General features: G+C 54.8%; 1 protein-coding gene and 1 long non-coding RNA gene across 8 annotated transcripts in view; one reads left to right on the top strand and one right to left on the bottom strand.

Annotated features, from left to right (window-relative positions):
* CUX1 (cut like homeobox 1) overlaps window positions 1–19,671 on the bottom strand; it is a 352,855-nt gene that overhangs the window by 93,579 nt on the left and 239,605 nt on the right. For all 6 annotated transcript variants that reach the window (XM_021086269.1, XM_021086267.1, XM_021086270.1 and 3 more), the window contains exon 9: window positions 5,748–5,796. In XM_021086269.1, coding sequence (XP_020941928.1) covers window positions 5,748–5,796 — 49 coding nt within the window. The remainder of the gene's footprint in view (window positions 1–5,747; window positions 5,797–19,671) is intronic.
* LOC110259890 lies at window positions 3,725–18,203 on the top strand. 2 transcript variants are annotated; one of them, XR_002342308.1, is made up of 2 exons: window positions 3,725–4,314; window positions 11,016–18,203. It is a non-coding gene; the product is annotated as an uncharacterized LOC110259890 (long non-coding RNA). The 2 variants fall into 2 exon arrangements; XR_002342309.1 differs by lacking the exon at window positions 3,725–4,314 and adding an exon at window positions 5,803–10,674.

The raw sequence follows: 19,671 nt of genomic DNA, 5'->3' as shown, positions 1-19,671 counted from the left end.
GGTGGGGACAATTCTGCACATGTGACACTGGCCGGCCCTATGTCCAGCTGAGCTTCGCTTCTTGAGCGGTGGCCCATGGTGTCGCCTCGTCCTAGAGGAAGGTCCACGGGGAACCCACACCCCAAGTTCCTCAAGGGCTCCTGGGAGGCCCAGGAGGGCAGTGAAAGAACGCATCCCTAACCTCAGCCCGAAGGAGCATGCATCCGCATGGGGATTCAGGATGCTGACAGCTAATTCGGGCCTTGAAGTCTCAAAAATCCGACTCACAACATGTGGAGAAGCGTGGCCACAGGTGGGGTGGATGGAGGCAAAGGTGGCCTCGGGCGGCTGAGATCGGCAGGGGAGGGTCGTTTCCTTCTCCCCCAGAAACAAGGCTGGAAGGTGGGGAGAACCTCATCACTTCCCCCGTCCGGCAGGCTCTCCTTGCCTTGGGGACACCGGAGATGAGCAAGTCCCTCCAGTGACACAGCAGCCACGTGGGCTGGCAAAGGGCTGTGCTCCCAGGGAGATGGATGTGGCTTGGAACCCAGCTCTGCTGGCAGGCTGTCCCTTCACAAGGCTGCTGGGGCAAATGACTACAAATTTAGTGGATTAAAGCAACACGAATTTCTTAGGTTACAGTGCTGAAGTCAGGCGCCTGCCATGAGTCTCACTGAGGTTAAGTTCGAGATGCCGGCCGGGCTGCTCCCTTCCTGAGGCTCCAGGGGAGCGTCTGTCTTCTTGTCGTTCCCAGGTCCCAGAGGGCTGCCCACACTGCTCGGCTTGTGACCCCTCCGTCCGGCTTCAGTGGCCCGTCAAACCCTCTCACACGCCACCACTGACAGCGACTCCTCCGCCCCGGTCTCTGCAGGTGAGGCCTGGTAGTGACGGAGGGCACACCTGCCTCAGCCCAGGGAACCTCCCGTCTCAAGGTGAGCAGACTGACAGCCTCAAGTCCGCTCTGCAGGTAAGGGAACGTGGATGTCTTTGGGGGGCACCGCCCTCTGCAAGGGGTAGGAGCACTTCCGGGAGGACGCCAGCTCTCCTTGGGGCCGACCCCCCGCAAGTTCCCCATGTGGCCCCAGACTCTGGATGGACAAAAGGGGAGCAAGACCGACAAACCACCCCCTGAAGGAATGGACGCCGTCTCTTTGGAAAGCGCGCAGCTAACCTTGGGTCACCCTTCCAAAGCGACACTCCAAAGCTCAACTCTGAGGACCGCCAGGCGCCCACGTCCTGATCAGACCTCTGCCTGCATTTCCGGGGGACTCGATGGATGCTGACGTGCATTTCCTGTCTCGGGTGGGCCAGGCTGAAGCTGGAACTGCACCGATGCCTGCCGCCCCCAGAAATGCTGATTGTCACAGCCTGTCCACTGACCACCGAGTCACGATTTCGGAAAAGTCAGAAGAGCAAACTTCCCTACCTCCTCCTGCCACCGAAGCTCCGATCCTTTGCTATCACCATTCAGCCGGTATGAATACCTGCACCTCGAGGCTGAACAAACAGTAAGTGAGACCCGGCTGCCGCTCTTGTGCTTTTCCTCACTAGAAACACCAGCACGTTAGCAACAAAATAGAGCCTCCCGTCTCAGTAGAACGTTTTGACTAAAAACCCAGCACAGAAAGAATGTTATATGCCAGTGAACTAGCAAATTGCTCCTCTTGGGGCCCCCTCGATGGGGAAGGCGAAGAACCAGCTGTCTGGCGGCGCCCGCCCCCGTGCGGCTCCTCCTGCCCGGCTGCCCCCGCCTCCGTCGGCCACACCCTGGCCGCCTCACTCTGCCCTGATCCATCCCAACAGCTGCCTTCTGCACTCCTGGCTTTTCACTCCCTTTCGTTCTCCGGTGTTTGGCTAAAGCGGTCCTTCTAGAACTCAAATCTGACATCTCGGTCCTGCCTGTGATTCTCCCTTGGCCCCAGGACGAGGCCCTCCCCAAAGCCGGCTAGACCCCCTCCCCTGGGCCCACCTCCCACTCAGGCTTTACAGAATGACCTGGAACCCCCAGAGCTCAGTGTCTTTCCGTAAAGGCCCTTCCTCGCCTGCATGGAACCCCTCTTGCTCACGTCCACCCGGGAGTTCTTCCTGTTGCTGAGTCATCCTTCTCGACCTGTTGAGTCGTCGAGTCCAACCCCACTTTCTGTTTGCTCTGTATCCGGTTCTCCAGTGCATACTCTCAGCCCCGGCTGGCTCTCATCTGCCTGCAGAGCTCTGGTGACGGGCAGCTCACTCCCTTTATGGTACCTCTGGAGAGTCTTTCTTTTCTTTCTTTCTTTATGTCTTTTTAGGGTCACACCCTCGAGGCATATGGAGGTTCCCAGGCTAGGGGGGCGGATTGGAGCTGGAGCTGCCGGCCTACCAGCACAGCCACGGCAACACCAGCTCCGAGCCATGTCTGTGACCTACACCACAGCTCATGGCAATGCTGGATCCCTAACCCACTGAGCGAGGCCAGGGATTGAACCCCCACATCCTCATGGATACGAGTTGGGTTTGTTAACCACTGAGCCACGACAGGAACTCCTGCAGAGTCACTGTTGAGAGTGACCTTCTCTACCCTGGAAGTGACCTCCTTCCCATCAGCCTCTGCGCTTGGCCCTGAAAAAGCCTGCCCCTTTCCCTGGCCAGCCCCGGAGGGCTGCTAGGCTGGGCTTCGCAATGTCCACCTAGGCCTTCCCCTTTCTAATCTCTTAACATCCCAAAGCCTTCTGCCTTCCTCCCTACCCAAAGATTAGGAGTATCTCCAAACCTCCTGGCTTCTTTCCTGGGAGGGTGCCTTCCCCGTCTGGGCCATGGAGTGGACCCTGCATGCATTCCGGGTGCCTGGCTTCCTTCTAGTGTGTGCGGTTCCAAGACAAATGTGAATTCCTGGGGCATGGGACTAGCTGCTGTAAACGGGGGCAGAATCACCGCCTCCTTCGTTCGAGAAGCTATTTCAGTTCACGCAACCTTGGGCATTAATTGCATTCTCCAGGTTGCCTCAATGTCCTTTGGCAGCCACGTGGGGCCAGGAACTCACTGAGTACCTGGGGAGACGCTCCTAGATCCCTTCCCACCACCAGCACGCCGGTGTCTCCCCAGAGCAGGGCTTTATCATTCTCCCTCGGAACCCGTGCATGTATTCAAGCCCCCATTTCCAGGCATTTTACCTCTAACCCCTGAAACCATCTTGCAAAGGGAGTACAGGCAGGCCCTTGCTTCACTGCGCTTCAGTTTACTGTGTGCAGGTAGCACGCTTTTTACAAACTGAAGGTTTGGGGCAGCCCTGTGCTGAGCAAGCCTACTGGCGCTAGCTTTCCAAGGCATCATTTCAGAATTAAGGTGTGTACGCACACGGCTTAGACACAACCCTCTCGGACACTTAATAGACTACAGCGTAGTGCAAACACAACTCTGATATGCACGGGAGGCCAATAACAGCGACTCGCGTTGTGATACTCGCTCTATTGGGGTGATCTGGACCCCAGGTCTCTCCGAGACCTGCCTGTGCTAGTCGTCACTCCCTCGCTCCCCTTCTCTCTTGCATTAACAATTTTTTTTTAATTAAGAAGATTCAATTATGGTGAAGTACAATAACATAAAACATACCATCAGAGTCATTTTTAAGTATACCTTTGAAAGGAGTAAGTATGTTTACGTCGTTGTGCAACCCAGCTCCAGAACTTTCTCGTCTTGCAAAACTGAAACTCTGTCCCCATTAAGCAACGCCTCCCTCAGCCCTCCCTCCCCCGGCCCCTGACACCCACCCCCCTGCTCTCGGGCTCTGTGGATTCCCATGTGTACGTGGGATCACACGGCTGGTTTTGTGTTTTGTTTTTGTTTTTTTGTGACAGGCTTAATTTTCTTTAGCATCATGTCTGCAAAATTCATCTTTTTCTTTTTTTTTTTTTAAAGTGGCGAAGAGACACAGCCACACAGCCAGGAAGTACCCAGTGGGGACCTGAACTCACTGTCACTTTGGGGGCAGTGTCTTTCTCCACGGTCCTGCCTGGTGTCTCCGAGGACCCAGATCCACACAGTGGCCTTCCACGCTTTGAGAGGCGCGTCAGGTCTGCCAAATGTCCTCAGGACGGGGACTAATGGAAGTCTGGGCACCCGATGTGCAAAGAATGAAGCTGCCGGTCTCTGGAACCAGCGTGTACCCCAGGGTGACATCAGCGGGAGGCAGGCCCAGGACTGGCCTGGGGGGGTCAGAGCGCGTGGGTGGAAATTTGAGAAACGCAGTCATGTGACAGAGGTTAACTCCGTCCTGAAACTAATAAGGTCTCTGCAAAGTTGAGCCTCCCACTTGAGAAAGAGCAAAGGGGCTGAGGTAAATTAGTTCAGGAAATTAAGGTAAGTACAAGCTGAGCATGTCTGTGAGGTGAAGCAGAAGGTGGCACTGCAGGGCAAGGAGCTGGAAGGGTGTTTGTGGCAAATGACCCGGGGGCCCTGACTGTTTGTGGTGAAACGCACGGTCTGCAGGCCGGCTCTGCCACCCACCGGGCACGAACCTCAGTTTGCCCCTCTGTAGCATGGGGCTCCTGACCACAGACCGCGGGGGGTTAAGCGACTTGGTTCATGTGAAGGATTCAGAACAGAGTCAGGCGCAGAAGAGCTCACTCAAGAGCGGTCAGCTCCTCCTACACGAGCTGCACGGCTGCTCCACAGAGAGGCCACCTCAGGTGACAGAGTCCACGCATCTCTGCGGAGCACACGCCATGGGCCCGGCCCAGGATCCTCAGGGGCGAGCTGAGGAGGCAAGACCGAGCCCACCAAGTCCTCCTCAAGGACGAAAGGAACCACACATCCCCCTTTGCCGTCCTGCGTGAACGGCCTTTCACGTTTCAGTCAGTTGACGTCCGGGTGTTTTCAGGAGCCGAAAGACAGACAGGGAGGACGCTCTTTCCTGAGTCGTCTGCCAAGGTCTGGGTGCGCAATGCCGGGGGCAGGGGCCCTTGGGGACTCTGGCCAGGCGGAGAGCTGAGACCGCAGAGCAGAGGGGTTTCATCCCGTGTCCCCACCCCGCCGAGCCCCGTCGAGCCAACTGCTAAGCCGCCCGGTGCCTGTGGGCCTGGCTGTCAAACCGAGTGGGTTGAGGCCACCGCAGCCCGTGGCTTCAGGGCTGAGAAACACAACCCAGCTCCCCCCGCAAATAAACAAAAGGAAAGACCCCTTTCTTTTCCAGTAGCATCACTGGCTGAAGCAAACGGCTTTCCTGGTCTCCAGAGTCCTTGGGGAAGTGGGGGGGGGCTCTGAATTTCCCAGGCAGCTGAGTATGTAGAGCCACCGGATCCCGCGTGCCTATTTTGTGCCGGACACAGTGCTGGGGGGATTTTCTGCAAAGCGTCGTGACAACCAAGTACCAGCTAGGAGCGGGCTGGCAGCTGGCAGCCCTCTCCAGAGCAAGTGGCTTCCCCGCCGTCAGAAGTGGAGGCGCAGACCCTGCTACAGGATAAGGCACTGGGATAAACCCTGCAGCGTAAAGGCTGCCACGGGAGCAGACGGGGATTTCAGAGACGGACTAAGGACAGGCAGCAGCCTCTCCCCGACGGACGTCGGCCTCGGGAGCCCGAGGGGCTCGGACCACACTGGGGACTTTCCTGAGGAAATCACACCCAGGACTTTTCAGGTTTTTCTCATGACATCAGAAAAAGCATCGACAATGACCGCCGTATGTGGCAAATACAGGACGAACTGGCTTCCGAAGCGAGAGGGAAGCACCTTCTGAGATGACGCAAAGGGCTACGCTCTTGTGATTTCACGCCCGGAGCCATTACGCGTCCTACCTGGTTTGCTCTTTCAAGGTCCGTCATGATCATCTCAATTTCGTCGGCCCTGGGGAGGCGAGAGGGAGACAGCAGGTTAGTCAGCAGCCAGGCAGGCTCAGGGCGGCCACGTGCTCAGGCCAGGCCAGTGTCGGGGGAGAAAAGGGCCATGCGGACCTGCAAGGGGACCCTGCCACCCATCGGGAGGAGGTGGGCTTGCATGGGGTGGGGGAACCAGCTTGCTCTTGAGGGGCTTCCACTATCTTTGGGGAGACAGAGCTGTAAGAAGACAAAAGAAGCACCCTGCCAAGGGAGTGAACAGAGAGCTCTGGAAAGACCGAGGAGGCAGCGATGAATTCTCTTTGGGGAAGGGAATCGGGAAGGTTTCAGAGGTGATTGTGAATGGGTTTTGAAGGATGACTAGAAGTCTGTCAGGACCGAGAGAGCACTGCAAGGAGGCTGGGAAGGCAGGCTGGGGGGCCCTGCAGTCTGTGCCAAAGACCACCTGAGCTCACTGTCCTCACTTGGCCTGCTCACGCACAGGGGGTTTCTAGGTGCGTTTTAGTCTTTTTCTTTTTTTCTGTTTTGAAAGTAACAGGAAAGGCAAATCTATGCTTCCAACATATCACATCTTGGGAGGGAGGAATGCTCTCTCGATAAGAGTTCTACTGAGCAGGGCACCGTCAATCCCCATGGTCTGTGGCAGGTTTGAACAGAACGCCCGGGGAAGTCACTGCCCCAGAGAGATCCAGGTGACGGCCTCCAAGGAGTCAAGGCTGAGACCTGCTGCCCGAAGGTTCGGGAGGCCACGGAAGAGGAGATGGAATGCCACAGCCACAGACCCTCCGTGGGGCCACCTCACTCCTTGCTCCACGTGGACCGGAGCTCGTTCTGCCTGCACGACTCAGCCCTGCCCCCGCCAAGGGCTTGGCACTTCTATGCAGGGGCTCCCCTACTCTCCTGCCTTGGAGACCCCCCCACCCCGAGGCCCTGTGCTCTGACGGCTCCCACCACGCGTGGGGCCCTAAATAGGCCCATCACCCTTCACTCCTGGGAACCTCATCCCCTACACCCGCTGCTCCCCCAACGCTGCCAGTGGCCCCATCTCGGGAAGTGGCAGAGGCCCCTGCCACGCCCCCCGTCTGTGCGTCTCCTTCGCCCTCATCCCTGGTGCTTGCACAGGGCCTGGTGTCCAGCTGGAGGCCAGAGTCTCGAATGCACCCCGTCCTGCCAGCAATGGGCAGTTGGCCCATCTACTCCCCAGGACAGGCTGGGGCGCCCGGACAGGCTGACTCCAGGGTTCTCTGCCCCCCCAGACCTGCGTTGCCGGCCCTAACCACCCACCTCTAACACCAGGGTGGGAAAAACGGCTCAGGCCCTGGCTGCTTGGGTTTGGCTATTTGCTGCATCCTGTGCACCCGCCTCCAGCCCGAGGCTTTTTCCAGCCTTTAACGGCGCCCCGCGATTTGAGGGTGGGAATCTTATCAACGCTCAGCAGCATGAACTGGGGAACAGCTGCCTCGTGATTAGGTCCACCGGTCACTGTATCTGTGTGAAATCGTATCCTGCTTTCAGACTCGTCCGAGAAAAGTCCGAAACAGCTCATCAAATGGCCTAGTTAAATGAAGCTATTTTTAGGACAACTTCATGAAGCAGGTAGTGTCTCTAAGACAAACACCCAAACCGGGCCTCTGCAGGGAAAGGCTGGGTGGGTGCCAGGGGCGGCTTCGATTACAAAACATCTCACCATCTCAGACAGAAACCTCCAAGATCTCAGAAACCACCGCGCCACAGAAGAGAAGGGCCACTCAAAGTGGCAGGGTTTTCAATGTGACAGGAAAGGGCACCCGACAGTCAGGACAGGAAGCTGTCTTGACAACCTGTTGGTGGAGCCCACACTTCACCGTGTACGAGAGGCAATAACTTCTCTTAAGGCCGATCGCAACCCTGAAACGCAGTTTTGAACTTTGATCAAACAGTCATTGACCACGTGTCCAGAGTCTGGACGTACACGGCCAACCCGCCGGCTGCCTGCCCTGTGCCCGCACTCACTCCCTGGACGCATGAAGGATTCCTGACCCCCGCAAGCTCCCTGGCCCTGCAGGGACCACAGGACCGACACGGGCAGATATGGCTCCCGGAAAGCCCACCAGTGCCACGTCGACAGAGTGGGGTCGGAAGTGCTTGGCTGCTGAGCACCGGAAACCAGCTGTCCAGGCGCCCGTCTCCCTCTCTCTGGGGCAGATCCGGGAGCTGGTGGCCGCAGAACCTTGAAGGAGGACGGGCATGGCTTGGGGCGGGGGGGCTTTCCCTAACCTCTCCTGCTGAGTTTTCGTCTTTAAGCCTCTCCCTCTGGCTGATTTATCCGCGTCATTGGGAGTCTCCTGCTCGGTTTCGCTCTCCTATGATCTGGCTGTGGGCACATCTACGTCCATCCTCCACGTTGTCCGAACATTCTCCACATTTGCTGGTCTCGATTCCTTCCTGCTGCCTTCCGATGGTTCTTCAACTTGACCCACGGGTAGCTCTGTTCATCCCGTCATCCGTCTCTTGTCATGCTGATTTTGGGGGAGGCGGGGGCCAGTCACACACCCTGCTGGGTTTGGGGGTCTGTCTCCCAGAGCAGGGTGTTCTCTGGGGCCTCGCTGTTGTCCTGGGGGAGGGGGGTACCAGCTACTCTTCCTGCCAGGGTATGTGGGGGGAGGACAGAGAGGCAGGCCCACTGCGACTGTCCTGAGATAAACCGAAGAAAGTCGCAGGGCAGCATTCAGTGCACTTGGTGGAAGGAAGAAAGGAAAGGGAGGAAGGCCCCCAGGCCCCCAGAGAATCATCGGGAACACCCCTCTACTGGGAAAAGCCGTCCCCTTTAATTCTCAGCACAGGAGGAGGTGATCCCCTGGCACAAGTCCCCAGCGCCTGGTCTAGAGATGGGGGGTAGAGGTGCGGCTGCCCGGGGGCCCACCCTCACCTGTTTTTATCCACTCCTCACTCCCTGCCTGGCCACTGCCATTGGTCACGGGGCCAGGACAGGGTCAGACACAGGCCAGGGCTAGAAGAGATGGCATCCCAGGGGCCTGGCTTCCTCTAGAGGCTGGATCAGCAAAGCTGGGATCTGCAGGGCCTGGGAAGCGGCATCCAGATCTGGCCAGATTGTGGGGGGCTGGAGCGCCCCCTTAGACAGTGAACGGTTTTGGAAGCTCATGAGAATGCCTAACACCCAGAAAACAGTGCATCGTCTTCAAAAGATTTCAAGTCACTTATAAAATAATTTAGTCACATTTAAACAGGAAGGTGTCCGTCCTCTTGGCAGTCTGACGAGCAACCTCTGGAAATGAACTTCAAGTTTTTCCGTCTTCTGGTCCGTTTAACTTTGGTTACTAAGCGACCGCTAAACGGGACCAAAATACTGAACTGTGATAACAAGTGCGGCCCTTACCTTTCTTGACTGAGAGCAATTCTCCTATTTCCAGAGCTTTCAAATGATAATGACAACCCTGGGCATGGCTGTTAAAAAGAGTTGGGCTATTCAACACCAGGTAGGCTGACGACAGCGGGGCCCAGAGGGGCTGCAGTTCCCATTCGAGGATCGACCAGGAGCCACCCGAGACAATGCAAGGAACCAGGGACGCAGTGGGCGAGGAAAAGTCCAGATGATTATTTTAAAAGTCTGTGGGCTTGTGACTCACTTTCCCAAGGGGCATGCTTTTTAAAAGGGGAGAGAAAAATACAGCTGGCTGCGTACTGATACGTCATCAGGGCTTCTGGAGACGCGAGCCGGCCCGGGGCACCGGGGGACCAGGACTGAGATGGTGGCACCTCTGACCGTCGGTGGGCCCTCACCTCAGAACAGGGCTGCCACCGAGTCTGGACGACCCGCTCCTGCCAAACCGCTGCCCCCACCCCCAACCCCACGAATGCCACCAGGCGATCGCCCTCAGTATGTAACCCGACAATGCCCAGAGGTTAATCCTGCAACTTCGACTGCTATCTGAGAAGTACGGCGATGAATGCAATCCATGCGCTTTCCTGGCGGGACCGGACGCCAACACTATTCCAGGGGTTCTTCCTCCTTTTCACTTCCAAGGCTCGACAACCACGTCAGGATCTGGAGCCTGACCTTAGCCTAAAATCACTCATTTGCCCAAGTCTGTAATAACTCCATGCATTGTTTGCTCAGCAAAACTATTTATCGTAAACATTTTCCTTCTCTCACCTTTTTACGAGCTGACCAAACAGCTTTCATTGATCTATGAACCTGCGCTGCATTACGCTCTGCTCCGGCTTCAAACAGCGGATCGTTTCAGCCTGGCCTAGAAAATGCAGTTCATTCCACCGGTTCCCTACAGATCACGGCAGCGTATGCTCTGCGCCGGCTCAACAGCTTTTAGGAGGAACCTAGAAGGACACGATCAAAGCCGACGGCAGGGAAATCCTACCCACCACGCAACCTCTGCGTTTACCTTTACGGCGCCCCCCGAGTGCCGAGCGGGGACACCAGGGCAAAGGTGGGGCGTGTTTCAATGCCAACCATACGACACCGGGAGCTGCTACAACAAAGTGTGTCTACAAGGCAGCTGACAAAGAGTCCAGGGCGACCTTCAAAGATCCGTGTATCTTCTTGGACCCGAGTCAAAAGCCAACAGTCTCAATAATAGACTGTAAAGTTCTTAGGCATCCAAAGAAGAAGAAGGAAAAAATCTAAAGATGAATTCCCCGTGCTTTAAAACAAACAAAAAGTTTCAGTGTGTTTGGTAAGGCGAACACACCCTCTCCACCGGATGCTGCATCTGACACTGGGCCATCAGGAAGGCGGGTCACTTTCGTGAAACCTCCGTGCCAGGCAGGGCTCTTGGCACGAAGGGGCAGAGGAGCCCCGGACGTGGGCTCAGGAGATCGGGTGCAGAAAGAAAGGCGGGAAAACGAGGCGGAGGAGGAGCCAGAGGGCCAGGTGGGAGGAAGGTCTCTTGGCCATGGGACAGGAATCCCCTTAGTGGGGGGTGAGGGTCCTCAGGAAAGGTCCCTCCCCCGACCCCTGTGCTGCGCACACAGGCAGCCAGGCGGGACCCGGTCTTGCGAGAGGAAGGGCTGGTCTGCAGAGGCCCGGGTGAGAGGCAGGGCAAGGCAGCCCTGGCCTGGGACTGGAGGTGGGGGAGCGGGGGCCGTCTCCCCTCAATGATTCTTTTTCATTTACTTTTAAAAAGTAGAGTTGACTTACAATGTTGTGCCAGTTTCTGCTGTAATTCCCCTCAGTGATCTTTTCATTTTTTTTTTTTTTTTTTGTCTTTTTAGGGCCGCGCCCGTGGCACGTAGAGGTTTTCAGACGAGGGGTCAATTCGGAGCTACAGCCGCCGGCCTACATCACAGCCACACCAACGCAGGATCCGAGCCATGACTGCAACCTACACCACAGCTCACGGCAACGCCGATCCTTAACCCACTGAGTGAGGCCCGGGCTCGAACCCACATCCTCATGGATACTAGTTGGATTTGCGATGTGCCACGCCGGATGGGGAAGTCAACGGCCCAGGTGCAGCCCCCTTACTGGGAGCACACGGGACCCACACTCACCTCCCGGGGCCTCACAGACATGAGACCCGCGACCACCTGCTTGGGGGTGGGCGCAGAGAGGTGAAGAGACCCAGGGAAGTTGGGCACAGTGACAGCCCAGGAGGAGGGACAGCGGGCTTTGCAAACAGGAGGAGGAGAGCCTCTTGGGGTGTGTGTGTCGGGAGGAAGGCAATGACATCTGGTCTGTGTTCTGGAGGATGAGGCCAGGTCTGCTGGGTGGGGGACAGGGGGCAGAGGGAGGGACGACCAGACAGAACTGAACCTCTGCGTGGGGGCGCTGCTCAGCCCCGTAACAGCGTCCCCCCCCCCACGTTTCCAGGGCATCTCACTGCTCCGTGCCATGTGACTGCCAGTCTCTTCCTGCTCCCTACGGCTTCCTATCTCTTTCTCCTACGATGGCAGTGACCATCAGAGCCCTGTCACACAGCCAGGGTGACAGCGGGGGCCTGCCTGGTGTCTGATGTCACGGCCAACAGTTCACCGTCACACGGGCTGCTCATCTTGGACTTTGGGTCCATACGTTTGTCTTTCGTCAGCGCAACAGCCAACTGTTCCTATTTTATTCAGGCTTTTTAATAAAAGATGATTTCGTGAAGTACCATTTAAGCGTTTATGGAGCTAATTAAATGGTTTTTCTCCTTGACCCACGGAAATGGTAACTACGCGGACAGCCACCAGCCTCTGTTTGGTTCTGGGTCTTAGGCTTTTACCACGCTCCTGGGTTCTATTTGCTCATGTTTTATTTAGTATTTTTATCCACAAATATTCATAAATGAGACTGGCCTCTAGTTTCTTTTGCCTTTGTCAGGTTACGTTCTACAAACGACTGTGAAAGTGTTTCCTTCTCTCCGTAGACACAGGGCGGGATCACAGATGCGGTGGCACTGCTCTAGAAAAACCCGGGCCCACATCCCACCTGTACAGGCTCACTGCGCTGCCTGGCAGGCGAGCCCCGCACTGTCTGTACCGGGCCTGGCTCCCCCCGGCCGCCTCCCACCACCTCCCTTCCCAGGTCTGCAGCCTCCCAGGCCGGGGGCAGGGTCAAGGCCAGTCCTGCCTCAGGTGGCAGGTGGTGGGTGGTGGTGGGTTCCGTGAGCTGCTTCTCGGCTCCCTCCCTCCTGGTTGAACTCAAAGCATCTTTTGGGCCAGGAACCCTGCAGGGAGCAGAGGACTCTCTCCCATAAACACCTCGGCTCCTTTCCCGGCTTGGATTCTCTCGATTTTCCAACCCGACAAAGAGGCCTAAGTGCAGAGCTGTCTCCCAGAGCTGGTGAGCTGGGGTCGAGCCCTGTCAGTCCACTAGTGACACGCATTCTGGGCAGATTTCCTTCTGGAGCTCAATCGACACACACTCTTATGGACTCTTTCGTCTTAGGCTGTTCCTTGAAACCACCGCACCTGTCCGCCTGGCTGTCCCCTCTACTGAGATCCCCATGGGGGCCACTGTCGCCAGCCAGGCCCCGGCTCTCTGAGAGTCCCGGGCCAGCCCTGCGCCCCGTCGTCCACTCATTTATTTTCACTGCCCCTTTTCTGCCTCCGAGTATCTTGCTCGGATGTTGATCACTTGTGGGTTCACAGCCACGATCGCGGAGAACCCGGCCTGCGCTCACTGAGTCCCGGCTGACCAGCCACACAGACCTGCGACGCCGCGCTCAGGTGCTGCGCGAGGCGGGCAGCGGCTCACTGGCTGGTATTTTAAAGAGCGGAAAGTGCTGGACTGTTTGGCCAAATTGTAAATATGACTTTGAAGGAAAAAGTTTGTAAGTTGTTTTGGCAGCAGGGAAATAATTCGCTTTTCTTACCCCTTTTCATAGCCTTTGGACAGAAGGCAACAACCCCCCTGGAAGAAAAAGTATGTGCCAACCACAAGCTCTTGGACTGCACGCCGCTCAGCCCGGATCCCCGCTTCTCCCCCTGTGCCTGATGCCTGTCAGGGACCCAACACCGAGGGCAGGAAGGGAGGGAAGGAGAAGGTGTCTTCTGCGGAAGGGTTTTCCTGACAATCCCAGCCGCAGGGTCGGTCCCCTCACTGCCCACCCGGGTTAAGCCACCTCTGCTTTCGGGGGAGGCCGCCGGGCACCCTTCCAAGTCCCCGATCGGATGTGTCACCCCAGAGCAGCCCCACCCTGTCCAATCAAATCGAGAGACAGCTGCGGCGCTGGACTGCTACATCGGCCCCCCTGGACATAGTGGTTTTCACTCTTGTTGGAAAGGAAACTGTATGGAGAGACAGTTAAGTGGCCAGAAGGTCACCTCTGCCTGCTCAGAAATTAACCACAATTTGTTCCCTTTTATGACCACTATGTTTAAATTTAAATGATACAAGTAACCATTAAAATCAATTTTAGTTAAGGCTCATCAATCCCAAATGGGAAGAAAATTTCCCGTCTTGCCTCACTATTTAACTGACTTGTTTACATGAAATAAGTGAAATAAAATCCTCCTTTAGTTTAATCTGCGTCTGGCTGACAGATCAAGGGGCCCGCGACAGCCCACCCGGGGCATGTCCCACCTGCGCCAAGCCAGTGGGGCAGCTCTGCCAGGTGGGTCACTCCCCAGAGGGCGACCCTCAGTGTGATCAGAAACAGCCACCACCGTCACTCAGGCGTCAGTCCTCTCTGGGCAGGGACGCGGGACAGCTGTGGCTGGAGAATTAATTTACGAGGCAGCTGCTCCCGAGATCACTGAAGCCTTTGGGATCAAGGTCCTGATTCATCCGTGGATGCTTCTCGCCATTTCTCTAACGTTCTCCAGAACTGTTGCTTCTAAAGCAATGGGGGGAGCAGGCTGGATGTGAAAATCCCTTTCCCTCCCGAAATCAAGTGCCACGGGGTCATAAGCAGGATGCAGTGACGGGAGGTGAAACTAGGGGAACTGTAGGCTAGAGCCACCAGCGTAGGGCTGGCAGGGCAAAGGGGGCCCGATTCTTCGCCTGCCTTCTGGTCCTTTGACCTTGGGCCGAGCGTGGCGCGTGACAGCCTCAAAGAAACTGCCACGAGGATGACGTAACAAAACCGTAGACCACAACGACCGCACGCATTTCGTTCTCACGGCTGTGAATGGAAAGCAGGCTCTTTCCCTTCTGGGCAGAGTTAATTTTCACCCCCGAGGCCCCTAGAAGGTCATCACAACCACCGATGGAGCGGGCGCGGCTCCAGATCTCCGGGCAGAATCGGATCAAGCCTCTAGGTTCCGCTACGAACGGCCAGGAACGAGAGGACAGAGGAACAGGCCCAACTGCATCTGGAGAGGGTGACGGCAAGATCTAAAAGGGGGGGGAAACTCTTCAGGACAAATGAGCTGCTTTCCTTCCAAACAGACTGAAGGGAAAGGAAAAAGAGACAGCGGGGGATCTGCAGAGTGAATGAGACTCAGAGGCAGGCCAACCAACCGCAAGGCGGGGGTCTTATTTGGCCTGATGCACCCCCATTTTAAAACACCTCATCTGGGATGTTTAGGGGTAAATCAACATTTAAGTATTGATTTTTTGATGTGATAATCGAATGGTGGCTGCATGAAAGATGTAGCATCCTGGAGTTCTTGTCGTGGCACAGTAGAAATGCATCCAACTAGGAACCATGAGGTTGCGGGTTCAATCCCTGGCCTCGCTCACTGGGTTAAGGAGCTGGCGTGGCTGTGAGCTGTGGTGTAGGCCGCAGGCGTGGCTCAGATCCTGTGTTGCTGTGGCTGTGGTGTAGGCCGGCGGCCGTAGCTCCAACTGGACCCCTAGCCTGGGAACCTCCACTGCCATGGGTGCAGCCCTGAAAAGCAAAGCAAAAAAAAAAAGAGAGTCCTTAATGTGAGGCTTTACATGCTAAACCATTTAGAGATGAAAAGAAAGGGTTCTAGATGCCTCAGAATAAAATGGGGCTGGGGACGGGGCCAGGCGGGCCAGGCGGGCCAGGCACGGCCTGGCTGGGCTAAAAAATTTTTAAGAAGTATAGGGTGATAAAAAGCACAGACCACCTCAATCGTTTTGTGACCCTCCGTCACCGCTTGTCAACCCTCAAGGCAGCACGCATGACAACCGCCACGCCACGGCTCGCACAGAAAAGCGGTGACAAGGAGGCCCATGCATGGGAGGAGGCTGCAGGGGGCCCCTGGGCAAGAACACAGATTAGGAGCGGGCAGTCTAGCTCTGTCCGTCGGAGACTCAGTTCTCTGCTAATTTTTGTCATGTCAGTTAACCTCTCAGAATCTGTTTACTCACTCAGCAAAGAGGAGGGAAAAAAAGCGCCCGGAAAGAACGTGATTGAAAAATCATACATAAATATTCTTAGATACAGAAGAAGTGGCTTCTGGAGAGGACACCTGAGCCCCACCCTTCATCCCACCACCAAAGCGGCTCTCGGGAGTGTCTCTGCATGGGCCCTGGAGGGAACAGAGGCCGCCTCCCTCTGTTCACTGGGTGCCTGTCCCCCGGGAACTGGCGGAGGTTTCGGGATCTTGGGCAGAGGACACACACGGCCAGCAGGGCTGTGGACCCAGGCTGCTGCATCCGTACTTTCCGATCGCTGAGAAACGTCTTGGGAGGGCTGCCGTGTATAAACATTTGTCAGGCTCCCCTTCACGTCCTTAGGGTGAAACGTGTCAGGAGGCCTTTCCGGCGGCTGGAGCGCTGCTTGTCCACGTACAGCTTTCACTCTTTCAGAACCGCCTCTCAGATGGTTCCTTCTCCCTGTTGACTTAACCTGGAAACGCCCTGCCTACAGCCGGCAGGTGCGTCCGCTTCCGGGCCTGCACCTGCTGTCCTCACCGCTCCCGCAGGCACCAGCGGGAACCGCAGGCGGCGGGAGAAGGCCGCCCTGCTCGGATTCCCGGGCGGGCGAGGAGGGGGGCCCTGAGGCCAGGGGGAGTCGGGGCCACAGGGAGCATCCGACTAGGGTAAGTAAGAATCCTGCTCTGATTCCCGAACGTGAGGAATTCTAATTACCCGCTTCCTGCCCTGAGTACTACTTGGTAGGAACTGTTTAGAAAAGGTTTGGTGGCAGAGAAGCTAGAAACGAAGGATAAAAAAAGCCCTCCAGTTGCGTTCCAGTTATTACTCGCAGCTCCCTTCCCCTCCCTCCGCCAGGCCCAAGGCCCAGACAACTTCCTGGGCCCAAGAAGAGGCTCGGGGCTGTTCTCCTCTGATCACACCCACACCCTGGGGCCTCCCTGGCTACACAGCTCCTGCTGGTCCTACAAGCTGCTGCCAGAACTCCCCCCCACCGCCCCTGCACCTGGTCCTTCCGCAGTCACTGCAATGCTTGGCTCACCTGTGGCTTCAGGGGCCCTCCCAGCATCTGTCCACAGCCCCCACCTTGCAACTGCCCTGCACTTCAGGCAGCTGGGGCTTGTTTCCTTTACCCGCAGGGCTGGGAAGTGAAACTAGAGACCCAGGCTGCCAAAGGCGGCAGCGCATTCCGAGGAAAGCCAGCATCCTTCCTCTTCCTCTCACTGGCACCGAGAGTCTGCATTTCGGCAGCCTAAGTGCCTTTTTTAGGGCAACGTGCAAATGAATAATTCAGTGGTTCCTCCTCTACTGGTGAAGTGTTAGACAAACAATTCAGACGGGGCCAGACTTGCTGGCCCCACGAAGACGGTCCCTTCCCTTCGTCCTGACATCATCGGATTTGGCCATGAATCTTTAAGAACACCCTCCATCCTGTCTGATCACTAAAATACCACAAAGGAAGTTCACAATACTTAGAGGTAGGGAAAAAATAGAAAGGTTAATTGCCACAGAAAGTTTTCCCTCGTTGCCAAGCAAACAGTCCATCGGGGCGTCACCGTTAATAAGGAACTCTGAAAATCCTAGGCAGGGAATGCCGCCGTCACATCAGGTTACTGAGCCGCTCACTGAGCTTTTAAATCCCAATCCAAGCCTTACGAAAGTACCTTCCCCACGAGGCTCTGCTCGAACTCCCAGGTTTCACTCTAAGAGGCTCATTGATTCTGTGTCTTGTAGTAAAACCGCCTGGAATACTTTGGGGAGGGAGGTGTGATGCAAATTTGAAGTTAAACAAACCGCCTTCCTGGTTTCATTAGAGACTTCATTTTGGAAGGGATTCTTAGTGGACCAGCCAAACCTTCTTCATACGTTCATGGTTGGTTGGGAAACTTCAGCTGATGGAACCCCGGGGGCCCTCTGTCAGGAAGACACATTCGGCAAATAACTGCCTTACAGCTCGGCTACGCTTGTGACCCCTGATGGACAGCGTGGCTGTGATTCTGGACGGGAAATTGGATCCAGTCACTTTCCTAATGACGGGGTAAGGGGTTTAACCCTTACGGGAGGGCCCGGGAGATGCAGGCAGTAAATTTCTGAGTTTAGGAAAAATTAAACAATTTGACGATAAGGACAGATTTGTCTTTGTTTGTACCTTGGGATCTATCCAGTAAGCCTCGAGTGTGTGAAAAATATTTACCGTATGTATGCCAGGGAATAAAGGTTTCTTCTCACTCACTGATAATCTTGCTAAATGGCAGCTGCTTTGTGAAGGAAGGCAGAGGTGGTCCTTGGAAAACCCAAATAACGTTAAGGGGTTCACCAGGAGGAACGTACAGGTTAGCGTATTTCAGAAAGGATGGGTTTCGCGGCAGAGGTGGATGTCGGGAGGCATAACTGTGTCACATGTCGCTGCTGTGCTTGACATGCAACAGAACAGCGGCAGAGCAGGGTGAGAGAATCGAAAATAAGCACATGGCTCTTCAAAGTTTCAGGAGGGCTCCATGGTTTTGCACCTGACACTGAATTTCAGAAGTAAGACGGGACCTGGAGCAGGGCTGGCCTGGAAGGCTAAGGACATTCAGAGAGTCAGTTAAGCTTTGTGGTTCATCTTCCTTAAATAGATTAGAAAGCTTATGACAGGGATATTCTAAATTATAAAAAAAAAAAAAAAAAGAGTATCAACCGTAAAGAAAAATGTGAGTTAAGAGTTACATTGGTAAATGTAACTAGGCCAAATTCACCTATAAAAAGAAAACACCTATTTGAAAAAAAAACCCCAAACCCAAAAAAACCAAACCTAACAAAATGTAGCAGAAACACACCTTCACGTAAAAAGGCAAAGACGGACTAGATTTTCCTTTAAAGGCTACGGTAAGGTTTTGAAGCCACACTGGCCAATATTATATGTAGCAAAATAACATTACAGAGAAAGAAGTCGTACTGAGAGGCACAGTAAATCATAAAACAACAAGCTTCGACTTGTCTTAAATCACGAGGCCAGAAAAATCTATAAAATGCGTAGTATAAAAATGGAAAGAAAAGCAATACACAGAAGTGATATCCTGCTCAGAAACACACGACACTGCTTGGTGAATACGACACAGGTTAGGGTTCCAGTGACACAGAGCCTGAAACCCAGGTCACAGCTGAACTTAAATGGGGGAAGTACACGAGCGCTGGGCCTCAGAGGGACCCTCGCACCAAGAGTCCCCACTGCTCGCCACAGGGACATAAGAGAGAGGTGCCTTTTAAGAACAGCAATGAAAGACGAAGCTCAGATGGCCCAGCCGTCACAAAACAAGCCCAAATTCCTACTTGCAGGTAACGTGGTCACAGGCTCACCAGATCCGAGGGATTGACTTGAGCAAAGGGGCGGAGACAACCCATGAATTCGGCAAAGCCCCATGTCTTTTTGGGCAAAGCCCCCGACATAAAGGTCTCCGGACCAGTAATACAGACCTAGAAGATGAAAGGAAAGACTTCCTCATGTGCGACAAGGATGTAACCATCAACCACGTGGGAGTGAAAAGAGCCCGGTATCACTTCCATCTGCGGAAAATCAAATTACAAAATGCTAGTGGCAAAGAGAGCGAATGATGGCATTTCTAATTGGCGGCTGTGTTAAAGAGACATAAACGTGTTTATCTCCCAAGCTGACTTACATAAAACCGAGCAACATGGTAAGATTCATACAGAAAAATTAGGTGACCCAAATAACATAACCTCATGGTAGGTATCAGAAGAGAAAACAAAGAAACAGTATAAAGACAGTTTGGTCCTGACTGCAGAGTGACAAGTCAGATCAAGGGACTCGCGTTTCAGAAAGAAATCCAGAGACACATGTAACTGTGGACATTCGGTTTGCCCAGTGGTAAATACCAGAAGGAAGAATCATTTATAAATACTACTGGGCAAGCTGAGAAGTATTACGAAGAGTAATAAACAGACGTACACCTTACCCCATGTGCTAGAATACATTTCAGGCAGGTTAAAGATATATAATAAATCATAAAAAATAACAAGAAAATGGATTGGGAAGGAAAGACCATTTTCTATGATTGAAACCACATTAAGAATGATTCATGACAAGGCTGATGGGGCCTATCGCATCTATTTATGATACTTCTGGACAATGAACTCACTAAAACTCAAATGAAAAGAAAA

Source organism: Sus scrofa, chromosome 3 (genome assembly GCF_000003025.6).
Source record: "Sus scrofa isolate TJ Tabasco breed Duroc chromosome 3, Sscrofa11.1, whole genome shotgun sequence".
Taxonomy (NCBI): Eukaryota; Metazoa; Chordata; class Mammalia; order Artiodactyla; family Suidae; genus Sus; species Sus scrofa.
This window is presented reverse-complemented; position numbering and strand designations above follow the sequence as displayed.